At 46.7% G+C, this 19,965-nt stretch overlaps 3 protein-coding genes across 6 annotated transcripts in view; 2 read left to right on the top strand and 1 right to left on the bottom strand.

Moving 5' to 3' along the window:
• Nucleotides 1-698: 698 nt before the first annotated feature.
• Nucleotides 699-4,768, top strand: LOC6595151 (dentin sialophosphoprotein). Its single transcript, XM_002020105.2, has 8 exons — nucleotides 699-1,128; nucleotides 1,256-1,350; nucleotides 1,430-1,612; nucleotides 1,675-1,863; nucleotides 1,925-3,393; nucleotides 3,458-3,784; nucleotides 3,859-3,963; nucleotides 4,029-4,768. Exons 1-8 carry the CDS (start codon nucleotides 1,089-1,091, stop codon nucleotides 4,087-4,089), a joined length of 2,469 nt encoding a protein of 822 aa, XP_002020141.1. The 5' UTR covers nucleotides 699-1,088; the 3' UTR covers nucleotides 4,090-4,768.
• A 1,518-nt stretch (nucleotides 4,769-6,286) lies between these two features.
• LOC6595152 (proteoglycan Cow) overlaps nucleotides 6,287-19,965 on the top strand; it is a 40,048-nt gene continuing 26,369 nt past the window's right edge. For 2 of the 4 annotated variants that reach the window (XM_026984477.1, XM_026984475.1), the window contains exon 1: nucleotides 6,287-6,754. In XM_026984477.1, coding sequence (XP_026840278.1) covers nucleotides 6,620-6,754 — 135 coding nt within the window. In that variant the 5' untranslated portion in view covers nucleotides 6,287-6,619. The remainder of the gene's footprint in view (nucleotides 6,755-19,965) is intronic. The other 2 variants (XM_002020106.1, XM_026984476.1) reach the window with 1 other exon arrangement.
• Nucleotides 18,243-19,731, bottom strand: LOC6595081 (aminoacylase-1). The gene is made up of 4 exons (XM_002020107.2): nucleotides 19,611-19,731; nucleotides 19,063-19,554; nucleotides 18,586-19,003; nucleotides 18,243-18,526 (listed from the first exon to the last, which is right to left on the bottom strand). The coding sequence occupies exons 1-4, from the start codon at nucleotides 19,699-19,701 to the stop codon at nucleotides 18,322-18,324; spliced, it is 1,206 nt and encodes a 401-aa protein (XP_002020143.1). The 5' UTR covers nucleotides 19,702-19,731; the 3' UTR covers nucleotides 18,243-18,321.

The following is a 19,965-nucleotide window of genomic DNA, read 5'->3' as shown; positions in this document are numbered from 1 at the left end:
CAGTCACGTAGAAAATGGGTTCATTAATTGGATAAAATTATGTGGTCAGGGCTGAGAGATCTATCTAGCTAGTAATATTCCACGGAATATCAAAATTGATCAATATGCTTTCCAATCCTGGACGGAGAACCATTAACCTATTATAAGCCAAGGGAGTACTTCAATTTTACACCGAAAATTATGAAAATTTGATCATTTTAGCGCAGTTCAGGTGACAGAAGAAAGATGGCATGAATCTACAAGAAGAATTTACAATTTTTAATATTTTCTGCCGCTTACCTCAAGTAGTTGAACTATTTAAATAAAGGGGGCTTAAGTGGGCTTAGGTCGTTTTTTCATCATACGAGACGCTATATTGTTCTTGAGGCACCAAAATTGTGGCAAAAAGAAACAAAGAAAATGAATCAAGTATTTAGAACAAGCCAGTCAAGAAGAAAATTGATTCATTAATCGGATAAAATTATGTGGTCAGGGCTGAATGTCCTATACAGCTTGTAATATTCGACGGAAGATTGTAAACGATAAATATGTATAATAAAACTAGAATTCGTCAGTATATTTACGGTATATTTTAAAAATGAGACGGTATATTTTGAGGGTCGGACGGTATATTTTATCAATAATTCTGCTGCTTCTGGTGCTGTTTTGGTGCAATTATCCATTGAAAAAAGCATTTATATTCCCTGCACATGCATATTTCCTGCCGTTTGGATGTGTTAAGTGCAAGTTTCATTTATAAAACCATGCACATCATACACTTAGCCACTCCAATGGCCCAGTGAGCGCACAAATTCTCGTTCTCTTCGGTTCCCTTCATGTGTTTACCCTTTGTCTTGCGTTCTATTTGCGTTTCGTGTTCGCTTCAACTTTATTCATTTGCATAAATCTCGTGGCTGTAGTATTATCTTTACGTCACACGGCCCACGACTGCGGAATAAAATCGCCAGAGACAAAGCTGAAACGTCACATACACGCCCATCCAGATCCAAATCCAGTATAGTATCCCAGTCCCCGTCCCCAGGAAGCTTTGACCTGCCTTGACCAATTGGTGGCGTCCCGGGCACAGCTGAGACAGCAGCAGCGCCGGAATGTGGAAGTGCCACAAGTGCGGCAAACCCGTTTTCTTCGGTAATATACATATACACCCCCGCACACGCACACGAACACTCACACGCACACGAACACAGAAAGACACTTGCCTTTTGTAAATAACATTTAAATTATTTATAATCGTTTTTGTTGCCTCTCATCACAGCGGAACGTAAACAGTCGCTCGGCTATGATTGGCATCCAGAATGTTTGCGCTGCGAGGAGTGCGGCAAGCGGCTGAACCCCGGCCAGCATGCGGAGGTAAATACTGCATCAGGTTGATTGATTCCAGGTCGTAATATCTTAACGAATCTTCATCCATTTTTGAATCCCTTCTTAGCACAAAGGTGTGCCTTATTGTCATGTGCCCTGTTATGGCGCCCTGTTCGGACCGCAACTCTTTGGTCACGGCACGAGGGTTGAGTCACACAAGAGCTACGGCATCAAGGGGGCCCAGAAATCAACTGGCGCGCAACCGAATGGACCCACACTGCCGCGCGATCACTTTGAGTCGAAGCTGAAGGTGTGCCCCCAATTGAATCCACTCAATCCTTGCACGCTAACCGAGATATGATTCATTCGCAGCTCTACAATCAATTCTACGACAATAAAAGCCTGGAGATACGTAGCCGCGAGGTCAATAACCGCTTGATACTGGAGGGTGCGCTGCGCGTCTATTGGGGAGTGCAAGGAGTTATCCACCTCAAGGAAGACGATGATCAGCGCACATTTGTTGTGCGCAAGAGGAACTCCTGTCGAACCTCCAAAGCGGATGTAAGAACAACTAGATACTAAAGCAGAAATCATCCCGTTTAATCGAATTTCACACCCACAGGACAGCAGTTCAGACAAGGAGAACGAGGCTAGCGAATCGCTGGCTCCGCCCACAACCACAACCGGCGAGGTAGATGCGCTCTCCACCGATGTGTCGCTGTCGGAGAGCATGACCTTCGACTCTTGCAGCTTGAACGAAATATCCGAACTGCCAACAACACCCGAAGATGCCTCTGCCAATACAACCGGAAACAGCAAAGAGGTCACAAATGGAAAGGTCTCAAACGACGACGAGGACACAACCACAACGGACTCTTCAGGCACTCTGGTGGAGGGTGCGACGGCCAGCACCAGTTGTGTGTCTAGCACGCTGCCGTCCAAACTGGACAATCTGGAGAAGCTCGACTGGGATGATATTGACGATCTGCTGCAGGTTGAAAGACGTCACAATCACAAAGATAAGATCTATGAAACGATGCCGGTGAAGCTGCCTTCATCGCAATCCTCCAGCGACAGCTCCCCCAGCAAAACATCCACTGACAGCACTACGACCACCACAGACTCAAGCTCCACGCCATCGGCCACCACCAGCAACAACAACAGCAGCAGCACAACAGACAACTTTATGACCGCCACGGACTCGTTCACGACCAACACAACCACCCAAAACACAACTACAGTGAGCACCACTGCCACGACGCTGGACAACTACGAGACCGCTGACGATGCTACTCTGAAACCGATGGATTTTGAGGACTTCAAGCGTAGCGTACATCAAGACTATGTGAATGGAACGAACTCCTTCAAGGAACCAAACGATGGAACACTAAAGCGCAATCAGCCGATAGATCCCTCTCGGATACACGACTCCCTTAAGCTTTACGGCGAGAACTCGGTGATGAGCAAGAGCTTCAACTGCGAGCATGCCCTTCGCTCCCACATTGATCCATCGCTCATTAATGATACCATGAACTTGCGCAGCAGCGTAGGCTCTCCACGGTCTGCGCAGCGGCAGTACGCCTTGCAAAAGAGCGGATCGGCGTCCGCATCAACGGTGCCCAGCAAGGAGCAGAGGAAGCCATATCAGCAGGGTCGACAGCTCTTCGAAAAGGGAATAAATCGATCCAAATCGGGACCCAGTTGCTTTGTGTACTCGGACAGCGATGACGACGATGACAACACGCTTCGTCCGCAGCGTCTGGCCACCATAAGACGCAGTGATGTGCCTTCCCGTTTCATTAAAATCCAAATGGACTGCTATCCCAAAGAGAATGCTGCTGCCGGCGGCGCCGGCTGCGGCAGCGAGGGAGAGTCGAGCCGCGCCGATGCTCCGTCCATTACAAGCGGAGCTGCTGCCGGTGATGAACTGACTCAATCAGAGGAACTCTATACGGCCAGCGATGGGGCAGCAGGTGCTGGAGGGGATTCAATTGGCACGTCTGGCTTGCATGTAACCGAGGATGGAGTGGTTCTGAGGAGACCGCCGCGCACTGGTGCCGCAGCCATCAAACGACGCAGTGGCAATCGGCGGTAAGTCAAAGAAGCCTCCACATCTTGAACAGTGAAATTATGTTAGCCATTTCCAATGTCGCAGATCTCGTACCAAACTGAAACGTCGGTGCTCCATTAATGGCCATTACTACAATCGGGAGACGTCTTTCTTCACTCCGCCTTATGGCTCTCAGATGTCTGTGTGGGTCTCGTCGATGGTCACCACCCCCGAGGTCATAAATTTGGTGCTCGAAAAGTATAAGGTGGATATGGCTCCGGAGAACTTTTCGCTCTTTATAATGCGCGACAACGGGGAGCAGAAGCGGCTCAAGGACGAAGAATATCCCTTGGTGACGCGCGTCACCCTGGGACCGCACGAGGATGTGGCTCGTTTGTTTTTGGTGGATACTCGTAAAACTGATGAAATCAGGTAGGTCTGCGGAGACCCCCATCAAACGATGTGTATACATTCGTAACTAAGAAATTCTCTTTCATCCGATTTAGTAATGAAGTTGCTCAATTTTTGAATCTATCGCTGCCCGAATGCCGTGCCATTCTGGAGCGTTACGAACAGGAAGTGGATCGAGAGGTGGCCAAAATAAAGGAGAGGTGGGTTTCTCATTGTAAAATATCATAAAATATATAATGTGCAATATGATATTCCCTTTTCGTAGATACGCCGAGCTGCGTCGCCGCATTGTGAGCCGCATGGAATCTCTAAAAGTGCATTTGTAAGCGCAAAAGGAATCTCGAAAAGTAGCAGAAGTTTTTGAATAGCCATAAATATCAATTCGGCCAAAAAAATAGGCGTCGCCAGCAGCTAAGCCAAAAGTATTGACTTTTTATACAAAAACAAAACAAACAAAAAAACCATATATATATTTTTATGTAGCATTTAGAACAAATTACGAATTAGCAACATTAGGCGCCCCAGTGAACAAAAAACAAAAAACAACCAACGAAAAAGCAAAGCAGCTGCTGCAGGTCGCAGAAATCTCTATAATTACGGTCGTTTCTTCCCAGCCGAAACTAACAATTACGATCCAGGCATTTCCATTTTGTTTAGAAAGCGTTTAAGACTTGTAACTAACCAAAAAATAATTATTAATCCATGTACCACATTACCATGAGAATAGTTTTGTTCATTCTGTTGATGATAATCAAAATGTGTGTGTGCGTTTGGTGTCACGTTACTCGTACAATCGGTGTGTCATGTATATCTATTGTTTAAAGTTTATCCATTAAGCCGAATACATGTGTATGGCATAAGGCAAAGGTAACCCGCCCCTTCCCCCCTGGTAGGGACTGGTAGGAAATCCCCTTTTAACAAGCCATTGAACAAATGTGTAAAAATCAATTTGATTTCCTCTTGCAATGCTTGCGAAACAATAACAATAACTATATATATATACTACATATTGCATAACATGGACTTGTTGATTGAAAATCATTTTGAAATCCAATAAAATGTCAAGTTTTACAAGAAGAGGCAGCTGCAACTGTGACCAGTCGCCCAGCAGCAGAGTGAGGCTCTGAGTTTAAGGCCCCACCGGCCCCTCAAAGCAGCAAACTTTGTCGAGTTACGAGCCCCAGAGTGCAAAGAGGCGGAGCTGAAGCCCACCAGCAACAGCAGCAGCAGCAGCAGTCACAAGTGTGAGTTGAATATTCAAAAAAGGCAGCAAGCGGCGCCAGCCGGGCATACAAGAACGAGTGGAGTGTCGAATGGAGGCGGATTGTGGGACACACACACACACACACATGAGAGGGGCGGACGGCCAGCAAAGCCCTGTCCGGGCCAAAGCGGCCATCAAAGCACAAGTCAATGATGCCATTATAATAGAGGAGCAGCAGCCGCAGCATCAGAGGAACGAATGCGACTAAAGTAGGCAGACTCACACACACACACACCCCAGGACGAAGCGGAGCCATTGTGTGTGTGTGTCCGGGGTGTGTGCGTGGCTATTAATTTAAAACTGACAGAGCCTACGGGTCCGAGTACGCGAACGAGAACAAGAACATGAACAAAAACGGGACCAACACTGGGCCCGAGTCCTGGTCCGTGTCCGGGTCCGGGACAACGTGCCTGGGACTCTGAGTGCGCGACGACTAGGGGGCTAGCTTTGGCCAGCCTGTGAGGCGCGCTGATGCTGACGCGTTAAATGGTTTCGGGGTTTCCCGGCCAACAGCAGCCAACGCGGTCCAAGTGTGCCAAGCGCCAATACATAAAAATCAAAAGCCAGCGCCAGCGACAGTGGCAGCCAGCAGCCAGCAGTCAAGCAACAAAAACTCAAGTCCATTTGGGATGTAGGGTCGCATTAGGCGCCAGTGGCAGGTTCACGACCCGTCGCCTGCCTTGGCCCCAGCAATTATCGTCTAAGAGAGCGCTGGGCGGCTGTTGAGCCTCTCCTACGGAATCCGGAGAGGAAAGAGCGTCCGGAGTCCGGAAAATCGATTTTGGATGAGTGCTGTTCGCTGCTGTCTGTTTTTGTTGGTGGTGGCGGTCTGGAAGTGCTTCGGCAGTTGTTGCTCCAACGGGAATGGGCGGAGGGGAGAGGGCGTTGGAGAGTGGTGAAATGCTAAGCGCGAGAGAGCCGTACTCGCATTGCGCATACGCAGTGCAGTACACTGTAAGAATTACATGGTATTCCTAATTCATCTAGAGTAAAGATTTTTATCATAGTCTATCCTATATCGACCATCGATTTAACTGAATAAATCCACTCTTGTTATTCGGTTTTCAAATGTATATAAAATGGCTGAATACCCCACAAATGCTGACAACCCTAAGGTCGTTCCAATCGCTCTCTTAAGACATCCTGCCGCTCTCTTAGGCTTATACCCGTCTGTCGCAAAATTCCAACGCTATTGGCTGTGGCAGCCAGTGGGAAGACCAGCAGCCAGCCGCTCAGTTTACGTTTCGGCCGCGTTGCCTTCAGTTGTACTTCTAGAGCATTCCTCGTGTCTCGGCTCCACTGCATCGTCAGAGGCGCCTCCGATTGCAGAGCTCAACCAGAACTCATTGTCATTCATCGTTAGTTTTCTGTGTGCGATTCTGTGTGCGTGTCGTGTGTCGCCTGTTGTGTGCGTGTGTGCGTAAAGTGTCCGCGGCGGTAGTTTTCCACCGGACACCACAGAATCCTAGCATTTAACATTGCCTGTGATTGAGGCACGCTCGTGATTCAGGAAGAGCGGAACCCGTCAACAAGGCGAATCATTTAAAGCACTTCCTCGAGCATCTCCTGTTCCTGTGCGCCGTTTATCAGCCATGAAGCATTCGCCGCTGATTGCCAGCGCTTGTCTGGCATTGGTGTTGATGTCATCCAGCCTGATTGGCAGCTCTGAGGCCAAAAAGAAGAAGTATGTCGGCGAAACGGGCGGTGATTTTGAGTTTATCGATGAGGTAAGTCCCAAATGGCTTCACAGTACAAGAAGCAGCAGAAGCAGTCTCATTGACTGTCGTTGTCGTCGTCGTCTCCCCATCTGTCTCTCCGTCTCTCTGTTTCTGTGTCTGTGTCTGTCCCAGTCCCAATCCCAATCCCAATCCCTGTACCAGACCCCGTCTCGGTCCCAGGTTGCCGTCCTCCTGTCTGTCTCTTACTTAATACATTTTAAGCTGACTGCTGACACTTGCCAACCCTCCAAGGGCCCCTGAGAGAGAGAGAGAGTGTGTGTCTGTAATACTCGCACGATATAACGCAATTGCGCTTTTATTTGCTGGCCAACTTGTTTTTTGTTTCGTTTTCCAGGTCTTCTGGGCTTCGTCGTTGCTGAGGTTTCACACCAACTTCCTTGTTGTTTTTTCGTTGCTTTTTTTTGCATCCCAATACGCTTTTCTAGCCCCGAAAAAATTCCAACGTGCCAATTACTCACGCAAATCCGATTTGTAGTAGTTTGTAGTCGTTGCCAGGCCGCCATCGAGGAGCTTGCTCACTGCTCACTGCTATCCATGGCTCCGCTCCGTTCTGGTCTTTAGCACGCACCTGCCTTCGGAGACTCAGTAAAGCATCGGATATCTAAGCTGATCCGAGATCCCGGATGGACTGGGTTGCGATGGGATGGAAGGTGGCCAGCCATGTAGAGTAGAAGACCCAAGACCCAGAACAACAAGGAAAATCAATAGCATTTGGCAGTCTTGTTGTCGTTTGGCTGCGCGTAAACTATGAAGTAAGCCCTAAGCTGCTTTCAGTTTGTCTGCCAGCACGCACCCCATCCTATTCTCTACTATTTCTCCGAACAGCCCACACAGAACACATCTTCCCACAGCCCCTCCACCCCCTCATCAATGACTGTTAGTCACAGACGCAACGTCGTCGTCGTCGTCGTCCCCGTCCCTGTCGTAGTCGCTTTGTTTTTCCTTCCATTTTCATACCATTTTCTACATATTATTTGCCTGGCGCTTTGCGCTTTTTTTCCACTCGCTGGCTCCTTTTTTCGGTTTGGACTAGTTCTTTTTTACCCCCTATACTCCTCCTGGACAAGGGTATATTATATTCGCGGGGATGTATGAAGTAAGCTAGGACTAATTTTTAGGTAATGGAAGAGCTAGACAGTAACAGAATATAAAGAAAACCTAAGATCTAAGATATGTAATGGGACTCTGAATTCATTCGAAAAAATAAAAAGAAGTTGTGGATCAGTTTATTGTTAAAGATTCTCAACTCTAATTTGGTATAATTATGAGTAGTGCCATTACATACCCATCCCTTAGAAATCATAGCGATCGGAATGAAGAAACCAAGGGAGGAACCAATGCTGTGGTACCCACAAGATTTGGAGAACTGAATTGAACCCCTTCATCCCTTATCACTGCGAACGGATCAATGTTTCAGTTCTTGTTTACTTATTTCCCCGGACCGCCTTCGTAATCCTCCAAGTGCCGGGTATCTTTTAGTCGTAAAGTCATCTACGGCGCTTTAACTTGTTTTTCTTCTTGCGCTTTCGTTGTATATATATTTTTTCTTTTTTGTGGCTTGGTTTTTTGTATTTGTTTTGTTTGGCATTTTGGTTTTATTTCTCTCGCTTCCTTTCCCTTTTCCCATGCTCTCCCCATTTCTCTTGTGCGTGGCCATTGTTGAGTCCCGACCCAAACCGACCCTCTCTCTCTCTTTCTATGCGTGTGTATGTGCTAATAGTCTGATGTATGTATGAATGGCAAAGTGTGTGTTTGTGTTGGCAGCCGTTAAATGCTCCCACACACCCATCTGACCACCCATCCACCCAAAAAACCCTGAAGAACGAGCGGCCTTCAAGCAAAGTTATTGCGAATCGCAAAAGTTTCCATAGAAAGAAAGCAAAATTAAAAAAGAAAAAGGCATTTCAAATTTTGGCCAAGGCACCACCACATACGCAGAATTTTAAACAGTTGCCGAAAAACCAAATCCACATGTGTCCCTTCGTCCTTATAGATACGATTACGAGAGCATGTGTTTGTTTTCGTGTTGATGTTGAGTGCGTGTGAGCCATACCAAAAACAGAAAAGAGCAAAAATTTCCAGCAATTTACAGCTTCAGCTCGAGTTTTCTTTCTGCATAAATTTCACTTTGATGTCCTTTTATTTCCCCTTCGTTCTTTTCTTTCCTCTTCTTTAACTTTGGCTTTACTTTTTATGTCATCTGCTTGGCTAATCGCACATTTTCGTTACCTCCCACCGCCTCCCCAGACATTTCCATTTCCCAATGAATTTTATTGTTTATTCTGAAACTTTGCGCTTTGCAAGTATTTGGAAAACGGCATAAATTATTTGAAAAGTTTATATATCCAAATTGTTTCAAGTTGAGTGTGATTTTCAATAGCCACGGACCCCAGACATTGGCATTGTGTTTAATTGAAAAGTTTTGGCTGGGGCATTGTCGTTGGTAGGTTTTAGGTTGGCCAAAAGTTGAATCCTAAGATGATTTCAAATGTTTTTCCTCCAAATAATTGGAGGCTTACAGCCGCAGTCTTATCTAAGCTGAAAGCATACCATACATATATATCTATATGCCAGTAAATGGCCTACAGCCTTTGCTTATACATAATAGAAATCCATTCTTTCGTATTCCAAGGTAATTTCCTTGGTTTGCTGCCCAGCAGCATTCGCCTTCGCCTTCGCATGGCGGAAATAATCCGCACAACATGGAAGGGCTCCCCAAAAGAAAGCAGACCCAAAAAATAAATAACCATAAACAGTTGACGTTAATCAAGCACAAAAGGGAATGGCACGGCTCACAGATACACACACAAACACACACGCAAACACAGAGAGAGAGAGAGGGAGGGAAAGAGCAAAGGATCCATAGAATCCAGTTATGAGTTATGCATTGCATACATACATTTCCATCCATTTCCCCGTCCAATTTCTATCCGTTTTGTGAGCCCCAGCATTAGTCATAAAAATGATAATAAATTAGCTCAGATCGTAGAGAATTTCCCTTGATTTGCAACCATTTCCATTGGGGGTGGGGGTGGGTGTGGGGAGGCTGTCAACTAAGAAATAATTCCCCAGCCTATTCATGGCTACTCGTAGCTCAGGTCCTCTTTCAACTCCTCTCCATATATCCTTATATGCATAATCAGACAGACAAACAGCATTCACGAAGTCAGAGCCAGAACCAGAACCAGAGTCTATCCGGAGCCGTTCTTTTGCTGCTTTGGCAAAATGCTCTTATCCATCGATTACCCCACAAATGATGCTCTGTTTGTCAGCAGAAAATAAATCTTTGCATTGTGCATTTTGCAATTTGAGCGCATGGAAATTGTGTCGTTGCTGCATAAAATAAAATATGAATAAAATGGGAATCAAACTCGGCTCCGCCTCGGGAGAGAGCCACTCCCCTCTGCCACCAGGAGACGAGTGCTCACAGACTACAATGACAGTTGAGGCTTCGGTAAAATGCAGTGCGTTGCGAGTATATGTAAAACTCCTCCACTTCTGTGCCTCTACTCGTATCTGTGTGCGAAATTGCTGCCAGCCATAAAGATGATATGCATAATTTCGTATAAGCGCCACTTACGAGTACTCGTAGAGTGGAAGCAAGCCCACAGACAGCAGACACATCACTCCCCCACACAAATGGAAAAGAAAAACTAAATCAAAATCAAAATGTGTGCAAATTACAGTTTTACTTGTAGCTGAAACATCTGCCTCAGCACCATCCCCCCACCCCCGGTGGTCAGTCATTCGAGCATGAGATACATTTTTATGAGCTTGAGAGGGGATAATGTCTGACTCCCAGGCGCGTATCCGATCTCCCAACAACCGTTTGACCCCAGTCTGACTTTGTCACTCGCACATACATTTCCGTACGGTACGGACTACGGTGAAGTGGAGTATACACTGCACAAGTTATGTAATAAACTTTTATGTTGTCAAACTGTTGCATAAATTGCCGACACGCAGCCAAAAAAGTTTTACCAGCATGCTAACTAGTAGGAGAATAGGAGATGTGTGTTTTCTACGGCTATACGGCTATACGGCTATACGGCTATTCGGCTATACGGGCAGCGTAGCTCGAGAAGTTATAAAAGCGGCTGTAAAAGTTAACGACTTCCAATGTACGTATACGTCTGGCCTGGGCATTAGCACCTATTTAGGGAACCCGATTAGGACCGCAGCTCGGTGAAGTTCAGGTGAAGACAGCTTCGGTTTCTGCAGAGTGCAGAGTTCAGAACTCTACTGCAGGTTCGTTTTCATTAGCATTGCAATTTCCAGAGCCCATTCCCATCCTCGCATTCCCATGGTTCTCGGGGCTAAGAATATTTGAATATTGCATGCCAAAGTGAATGCCGATGCGGCGTAGGGAGCGATGGGGAAACCTCAACAGCTGAAAATTCTGAAACTTGCAGTTTTCTTTAGCCTGCGAAATTTCCCAGGAGTGAGCACAGCCACGAGTCTGAAGGAAATATGACCCGAACTAGACATAACCATTTCTCTTGTCTTGGAGCGAAGAAAAAACGCCGAGAATGGAACAGGGCAACTTATGAATCCGGTGCAAAGTTTTGCTCACTCTTTTATTCACCGGCCCAGGAGCAGGTACCTCAATTCCATCCTGGCCACGTTCCCACTTATCTACCTTGTTCTGCATTCCGTTTTCGTCTGCTTTATGGTCTACGCTATCGCATTGTGTTCCGTGTCCTTGCCAATCGCACTCGCTTTGGCCCTTCCCGGCTGCTGACTGCTGGCTGCTGGCTCCTGCCTCCTGCGTCCTGCCTCCTGACTCGGTTAATTTCTTTGTGGGAAAAGTCGAGACGTGCACGTACACATTAGCAAATTGCCTGCATGTGCCCGGGATGTACCAGTGTATTCGTATATGGGCCTGCATGGGATGTGGGTTATGGCATGTGCAGGGAAATGCCTGGCAAATGGTTTTGCAGGCCGAAAAAAACCTGAAAATCGTTTATGAAATGAAGAGCACGGACAGGCCCAGGATGCGATTCTGCCTCTGGCAGTTGCCTCGTTTTTCCTTTTCCTTTGAAGCCCCAGAATAATTAACAGCTTAACTCGGATTTAGGCTGAACTGAACCGATGTGTTCCACTTAAGAGCCTACTCACAACGACCTCCCCTAAGCTGTTCGCTGTTTTACATGGTCGGTGCTGCCACTGCTGCTGCTCCAGAGCCATGCTTCATAAATCTTATAGAGAACCCTTCGCCAGTGTCTCTCCCCAATAAGACAAATTGGTTTTGCAGCAACACAACTTCGATGCGAAACTAAAACACTTTTTGCTGCCACTTCAATGTGAAGGAGAAAACTTGAGCAAACTCATTTTTCATTTTCATATTGTTGTGTGGCTGCTCTTCCGAGCATAAGGAGATCCCTGCTATCCTGATATCCTCCCACATATCTACTCGTATGGGGCTGCTCATATGTGTGTTCCACTTAACTGATTATGTAAGACGAGCTCCGGTTTTCTCTCGGCGCTTGTTTGCTCCAGCAACATCTGTATTTACTGCCGGCAAATATTACATTTTCAAATCCAGTCCATAGCCGAGAGGTACACAGCTACACAGCCGCAAAATTGATGGAAGCTGAAAACTGGGGAAATAGGCCAATAGGTTTTATTTTGAATCAGGGACTTCAGGGACTGCCAGTAAACTCCAATCAAAACTCATATTGGTGTGTGATTTGGTGAAAGTGATTCAGAAATTGACAGCAAGATGGGGCAGGAGCGAGAGTGGGCCCAAACTGTCTGCAATTTTAATTAATTGCTGGACCAGTTGGTCCAGTTAGCAGACAGCGAAGACAGCCTTAGGCCAGAGGCCACATACGGCATCTAATGAGTTTTCGAGAGGTTTGCCTCGTCGGAAACGGCACTCACGCAGATCGAAGATGCAAAGATGTCGCCTGAAACTGTCGCTCGTCCTATCAATTACTCAACACGATTCCCAGACAGATATAGAGAGACAGCAGCAGCACTAGGCTTTATGGCAGCTAAGCACATGTCAAATGGGATGTCACAGGGTTCTGAATGTGGACTGGCACTGGGACTGGGACAACGAGTGCCAGCCTGTTAAGCTGTCATTATTTATGGGCCTCCGACTCAAGGACCATTTGCTGACAGCATTCTCGCACTGATTTCGGGACGACGAAAACAGTTACAAATTATGCATATTAATTGCGCGTCTTAAACACTGTCTGCGGTGGATGCCACAAAAACAAAAGGAAAAACAAAAACGAAAACGTTTCCATTGCAAATTAAGTTGGCAGATACCCGTACATACGTATATTCCCCGGGTCCGCGCTGCGTATACGTAATGAAGGGCGGCGACCTTGCTGTTGCTGTTGCCGGCGGCCATTTGCTTTTGGCCCTGGACGGCGGCCCGGCATTGCCTTATACGAATTTATTCCACGAAAAACTCATTTTCGGTACTGAATTTGTTGACGAACATTCTTGACATTACAAATTTGCCATATTAAATTTCTCTTTATGTCGTGATTGGCATTTGACATTGGCAAAGCTATTCGCAGGAAAGTAACTTCCCCCTCCAGCACAGGAGTTCGATGATGTTTTCGGGGCCAAGATATGACAAGTCGCGACGGCAGCATCCCGAATATGTTGTAAAAGAAAAGTTGATTTAATATTTCTGTGCGGCAAAGGTGGCAGGGAAAAATTAAAAGCAAGATAAAGGGATTCGGCAGAGACGTTAAACGAAATGACTTTTGGGTTGTGGTGCGGTGCGGTGCGGTGTCGCACAGTGGGGCACATAAAACTTTTACCAGAGACACTGCAGAGAAGGAAGATCTCTCTTTCTCTTTTTTGGGATATGTGTGTGTGTGTGTGCGCATTACCATAAATAAATTATAACGTTCGCTACTTTGACTGGGAGTTTATAGCGTGTATGCGATAACTCACACACACACAGCCACAGACACACATGCACACGAACAGACATGCACAGACAGGCACTGGGACATGCATACTGTAACGAATTTCGGGAGTCTAGAGCGAGAGAGAGGTAGATATATGGCGCCGTAAATGTACGAACGAGCAGGGAGACAGATAATAACAGTTCGTAACTTGAAAATGAAAGGAAGGCAGGGAGCAGGAGGAAGTCACACGTTTTCCCCGAAAGCCGAAACCCGAAACCCGAAACCCATAGCTTAAGCCGGAAAGAGACAGTCTAAGGCAGAGAGCAGGAGAGAGGGAGAGAGAGAGCGAGACAGATATTGCGATAATAATTCACGGCATAAAAGCAAAACACAATGGCTCTTCGAAATGTAACACAAAGCCAAAAACGCAACGTCGCCTAAGGACGAGAACATATAAAACTTTTCCCACTATAATGGGGGCGTGTGCGGGCCGAAGGAATTGCAGCCAGCCGCAAAATCCTGCATACAAATTATGCAATTAGTTGGGCGGAGCGGGTGGTGGTGGCACAAAATCGAGACCAAGTTGTATATTATGTTCTTAAAAAACTAAAAGCTGAGCTAAAGTTTTTCCGGCGGTTATCAAATTCAGAAAATTGTCTCTTCGGCTGCCGAGTCAGCGATGAATCCTTGTGAAATAGTCAAAAAAGCACCGAAAACCCTCTGACAAATTGTCAGCGAAAGTTAATGCCGAGTCGAAGCGAAAGTTGCCCTGGAGTTGGGTCCCGTCTCCATGGGTCCTGTAAAGTTTTTGCGCTGACAGTTGTAAAAATAATATTGCGTATACGACTCGTAGCTACTCGTACGCAGTGCTTGCCAACGGCACAAACCAATGATGGAATAGATGGCCCTTGGGCTTCGGCAAACAATGTAAGCGGAGGGGAGCAACCAAAAATGATGCCTGCCAGAATGGGAGAAAAGTGCCAAAGTTTTTCTTTCGAGCAGCAATTAGGCGTTTAACTTGTGAAAACAGATCTGGCCTTAGAAGTGCCGAGCAGCACACAGACAGACACACATACACAGACACTGACACTCAAGTGGAAAACAAGTCCAAAGTTTGACAAGTCCAAAGAATCACAGTTGATTGGCTTTTCTGTTGGCTGACGGCACAACTCCAAAGGCATTTTCAAATAAATATCTATGCGCACATGGCTGTGCTCCCCACTCTCCACTCTCCCCCCACCCCACGCCACTTCTATGGACTGCACTCCGGAAAAGAAAATTAAATTTGTATTTGAACTGGAGTCTGCATTTTAGTGGCAAATTCAATTGCTGCTTCCACTTCCTGTTGCACTTTGTTACCGCCACTGCTCCTCCTCGCTGGTGCTGCCCCGCCCGCAACGCGCTTTCCACTCAGTTTCAATTAGATGTCTGCTGCATTTTCTGGCTGCTGCTATCTGCCATTTGGCTGGATCCCGAAGTTTATGCAAGAATTTCGCCGTATCTGTGCAAAAGTCAGAGCCAGAGCCAAAACAAAGCAAAAACAGAAGCCAAAACACAAGAAGAAGTAGCGGAAAATACTTATTGCACAAAAATAAACGGAACGGCGACTGCGACTGCGAGTGTATGCATAAAATGAAAAGAAGGAAATAAAAAGGCAAAGACGGAAATGAAATTGCAATCGCAGGGCAGGCAGACGACGCCAAGTCGCGACGACGCTTTGATGCAGAGAGAGAAACGAAAGTTTTCACTGCCTTTGAAAGTGTATTCCTATTTCTATTCCTATTCCTCGTAGCCATTTTTTTTCTTGACGGCAATGCCATTTCCGGCGCTTTCTCATGTTGCGCCTGAGAGTATGCAATCAAGTTTTCCACTGAAGAAGCAGAAGCAAAATCAGCACCAAAACCAGATCCTGGACCCCCAACGCCTACCCCTAACCACAAGGGCTTAATCAGGCAAAAGTTTCTAGAAGAATTCTGGGTCTGGGTCTGGGTCTCGGTCGCTCTCTGGGCGCTCTTAATGTCGCCCCAGCAGCCACCACACACGAGCGCTGCCTCTGCCTCTGCCTCTCTCTGCCCCTCCCCCGACAGAAGCTCATTAGTTTGGCGGGAGCAACGCTTAAGCTGAAGCTGGAAGCGTGGAAACTGTGCAGCTTTGGCGCTAAACAAGTTAATTAGTTTCCCCGCTCTCTCTCCCCTTTTTCGCCATTCGTTTTTTGTTGCCATGGCTTAGACGAATGGGGGCGGCTGGCTCTCTCGGCGTTAAACTTAATGACAAAATAAATTATTTGCCGCACACATAAGCGCCCTGGCGGCAATGGCGAAGAGAGAGACTTCAATTGACTTTATTAAGCGTGTGTCAGTGTGGTTTCTGTGTGTGTGTGCGTGTGGGGAGGCGTGCTTACGCCTTAATGACACTTTTCAGTCAGCTGCTATCGTGGCTGCAACTTACGTTTATTATCCCTCAGACAGGAAGCCCCATTCCAATCCCTGCCACCATGGGAGTGCTCTGTGTGTGTGTGTGAAATGAGAGCTCGACTTTGATCTATGGGATGTTAACCAAGCTTGAATACATCCTAGAAAGCCATTGCCATTTAAAATTGAATATCCCCAAAGCGGTTCACGTTCACCGGTCACCTGTCTGGCCCACTGTGCAGCTGTGTGGACATCAAGACAACAAGGCGTATGAAGCTACCATAAAACCACTTTGTTGTCCCGAAACCAGATACAGACACAAGCCTAAGCTCGTTTAATCTTGGATTTTAATTGCATGGCCATAATGTTTCCCCAAGACACTGACTGAGCCGGACCAGTCACAAGTAAATTGAATTTAATTACAAGCGAGTTTTTTCATTTTGATTGTTGGGTTTTATTCGTCATAAACTGGTCGGACGGGGCCGGGACTAGGCAATTGGCAATAAAGGATCCTTATGCCAGCCAAATGCAAATGGCGTAGCACGCTTATGGGGCAACAACAGGCAGAAGTATAGAACGATGGCAACTGCTAGAGCTGGTAGCTGGAAGAAACTGTTAAAGAAGACGCAGAAACTTTTCGTCAGGCCCTAATTAGTGGGAGTGGGCCATTAAAAATTTGCTCAGGTTCTTGGGGCATGTGCAGCCGAAGCTTAAAGTTTGGATCGAGTCTAGGGCAAAGAAATTAAAATTGAAATGTAAAAGTTGCCAAACTTTTCCACATCCCTCACGCATACGCATGCACACACACACACACACAGGTACCTACAGGCGTGGGGAAATTTAAAATGCAAAGCAGAAAGCTCCAAGGAAGCGAAGGAAAAACGACCAGAACTTGCGTTCAAGTGGGTTCGTGGCAGGTGGGCTGCAAAAACTTGCTGCATTAAGTGCACTTTTGCCAGGAGCAGACACACGGCGTGAAAGAGAGGGCAGGCGAGCAAGCGCACGAGAGAGAGAGAAAGAGACGGACAGAGGGAACTGCCAACTGCCGCCAACAGCTCATTAAAACTAAAAATGATATGCATTAAGTTGGCAGCCGTAACGAGAGCGTTAAAGGGCTGGACTACACTCATTATGCCAAACGGGCGGTGAGATCCTCCGCCACTAATGGTCAGTGTTAATTGTGTGGAAAGCATTTGAAATGCAGCCAGCAGTAGACAGTCACACTGCCCCAGAACCACTCTCAGACCCACTTCAAAACGTAATTGAAGCCAACGACATTCGCCTGATAAATTGTCATAATTCCTGGCCACACACCACACACTCACACACACACACATACTCCCAGAGATCTCTCTCCTGGCTCCCATCAATACATATTTCATTGTCCTGACACATGCATTAACATGTCTAATCGGCACGCACGGGTCACAGTTGCAACCAACACGGAAAATGGTATAGGATGGAATGTGATGGGATGGGAATGTGGCTTCTACGGGAGGGTTAGAGTGCACATGGCCATTATTCATTCTGCGGCCCAGCATAATTTATTGCCCTTGGCACCACTCACATGTCAGACATTCCAAAGTGCTGCCCAGCCGACAATTTGCAGTGAGTGACGTGCAAGTGCTTGCCACCCATAGCACCATCCCCATCCTCTCCACTCCACTCCCCGCCCACCGCCAGGTGAGGTGGTCTTAAAATTTATTTTGTTTGACTAACTGACAAAATTCTCTCCCACTTGTCTGGTCCACTTTGCAGTCCTGTCGCACATATGAGGCTGTCAAATCGATGACAGCACTCTGTCGTGAACATCAGGGCGTATGCGCTATGTGCATGTCCCGGCTGCACTGACCAGGACAGGCAGGAGTCTTCTGTACATCTTAACGGCTTCAAGGTAGACATCAGCTTGAGAACGTGTCGAGAAAGTGGCAGGAGGGGGTGTGTCTCATGTACTAAAAACTCAGACGATACCGACAAAAATTCTTGGACGTTTAACGAACAATCAACGTAGATTAGTTGCTCAAATATTCGTCTGGATTTTGCATATCTTAACTGCATACTCGCTTTATGGTATTCGGCTATCTAATCAAAAAGATCATCATGAATGGGCAACCGAAAGAAATGATATAGACAAATATAAATTCCTCATACCCTAACAGTTCTATAATCCTATTATGAGCTTACAACAACTTAATCTGTTCAGCGAATCTTTATTTAAAGATCAATCTTTATTACAAAAGAGGCTTGCACTTGGTATCAGCAATATGTTCTAGGCATTAGATAGATTTGGAATGATTTTCTTGTATACTTCGATGCCACTCAAGTATATATCCGCATGCAGAAACTCATCATTATCGTGGATCCTTAGAGTGGTGTTTTTGATGGGTGAGAACCCAATGGCCGGGACTCCTTTCTGGCGAATGTAGCGGCTATCGGTGGCACCCGGGCAGACGATGGGATGGACCTTTAATCCACTTTTAAATAAAAGAAAGGGATATTCTAAATTCATGGAAAATGCTCAACCGATACATACAGTTCATCGGAAGCTGCCTTGAAGGCAACCCAGAAAGGGTTCGATCCGTCTAGCTTCGTGGGTGCCACGTACGGCTCCTGTATGATGAACTCCAATTCCACGCCGTCTCCAGCCTCTTTGCACCAGTCGCGTAACTGCTTCTCGAAGGCCACCACGTCCACAGTGACGGCCAATCGAAGATCGAAGACCGCCTCGAAGAACGGGGGAACCACATTGCTCTGAACTCCGCCGCTCAGCTGAGTGAGATTCACGGTGGTGACATCACCTTTGCTCAGGGTCGGGTCCTTTGCCAGAAGCTCTTCCTGCGAGCTGCGATACTCTGTCAGCTTATTCAGGACATAGTTGAGCTTCACTCCCGCGGTGTTTGGCAGCAAGAGGGAACCGTGTCCAGAAGTTCCGTTGAATTTCAATTTGAATCCTATGAATGGGCGTAAAATCTAGTCCAAAAGGTGTACGAACGGTAAAATTAGTACTCACCCCATCGCAAACGTTCGGCATAAAACAAATGATATGTGTCCGTCTCGCTCGTAGCGCCCTCATCCAGGCTGAAGCCCACATTCATCTTCGCGAAGTACTCGGTCTTTACCAGCTCGGCCATTCCCAACTTGCCACCGATCTCCTCATCTGGCACAAAGGACACGTACAGAGTCCGCTTGGGTTGGAATCCGCTGGCCTTCAGGGATCGAATGGCACCAAGATACTGGGTGCCAACGCACTTCATGTCCTGCGTACCTCGGGCGTAGATCCGACCCTCGGCATCTATGTCGGCGCTGAATGGCTCGTGAGTCCACTTGTCAGGAAACACCGGGACCACATCCGTGTGGGAGTTCAGGATGATCGAGGGGAGTTCCGGCTGGCTGCCTTCCCACTTTATGATCACCACAGGCTTCGATGGAAGCGCAGGATACACCACATCCACTGGCAGATTCAGGCTGCTCGCCTGACGCTTAAGGAACTCCACACAAGCGGCTGAAAGTTATCGAGGATTGAATAAGGATTTATTAGATCAGCGATTGAACCCTTACTATAATCCACATCTGGCTGTACGGTTGGAATTCTTAAATATTCCCGGAATATTTTAATTTCCTCGTCATTCTCCCATTTTTTCAAACTCATTTTGAGGGTATGTTCTTGAAGCGAACTCTGTCACTGTTCAACGCCGAATGTGTCTGTTTCGACGCGCCGCTGCGTATTTTTATAAAGCCCATCATCCTCTATTGCTGCGGTTTCTTAGAGATAGTGAAATGGGGCTGTGGTTGTGATTATCTTTACTGTATCAACTCTCGACTACAAAAACCGCGATAACAGATTGCGGATAACAAAACTCTTGCTTCAGAGTCTACCAATTGAGATGCAGCTGTGGCACCCATACAAAATTGT

This window comes from Drosophila persimilis, unplaced genomic scaffold (assembly GCF_003286085.1).
Source record: "Drosophila persimilis strain 14011-0111.01,24,50 unplaced genomic scaffold, DperRS2 tig00000000-arrow-pilon, whole genome shotgun sequence".
Classification (NCBI taxonomy): Eukaryota; Metazoa; Arthropoda; class Insecta; order Diptera; family Drosophilidae; genus Drosophila; species Drosophila persimilis.
This window is presented reverse-complemented; position numbering and strand designations above follow the sequence as displayed.

Coding starts and splice junctions, on each gene's coding strand:
- LOC6595151 (XM_002020105.2), top strand. CDS start 1,089: ATGTGGAAGTGCCACAAGTGCGGCAAACCCGTTTTCTTCG. Junction 1,613..1,674: donor ACTTTGAGTCGAAGCTGAAG/GTGTGCCCCCAA, acceptor ATTCATTCGCAG/CTCTACAATCAATTCTACGA. Junction 1,864..1,924: donor GTCGAACCTCCAAAGCGGAT/GTAAGAACAACT, acceptor TCACACCCACAG/GACAGCAGTTCAGACAAGGA.
- LOC6595081 (XM_002020107.2), bottom strand. CDS start 19,701: ATGAGTTTGAAAAAATGGGAGAATGACGAGGAAATTAAAATATTCCGG. Junction 19,555..19,610: donor ACAGCCAGATGTGGATTATA/GTAAGGGTTCAA, acceptor GATAACTTTCAG/CCGCTTGTGTGGAGTTCCTT. Junction 19,004..19,062: donor TGCCGAACGTTTGCGATGGG/GTGAGTACTAAT, acceptor GCCCATTCATAG/GATTCAAATTGAAATTCAAC.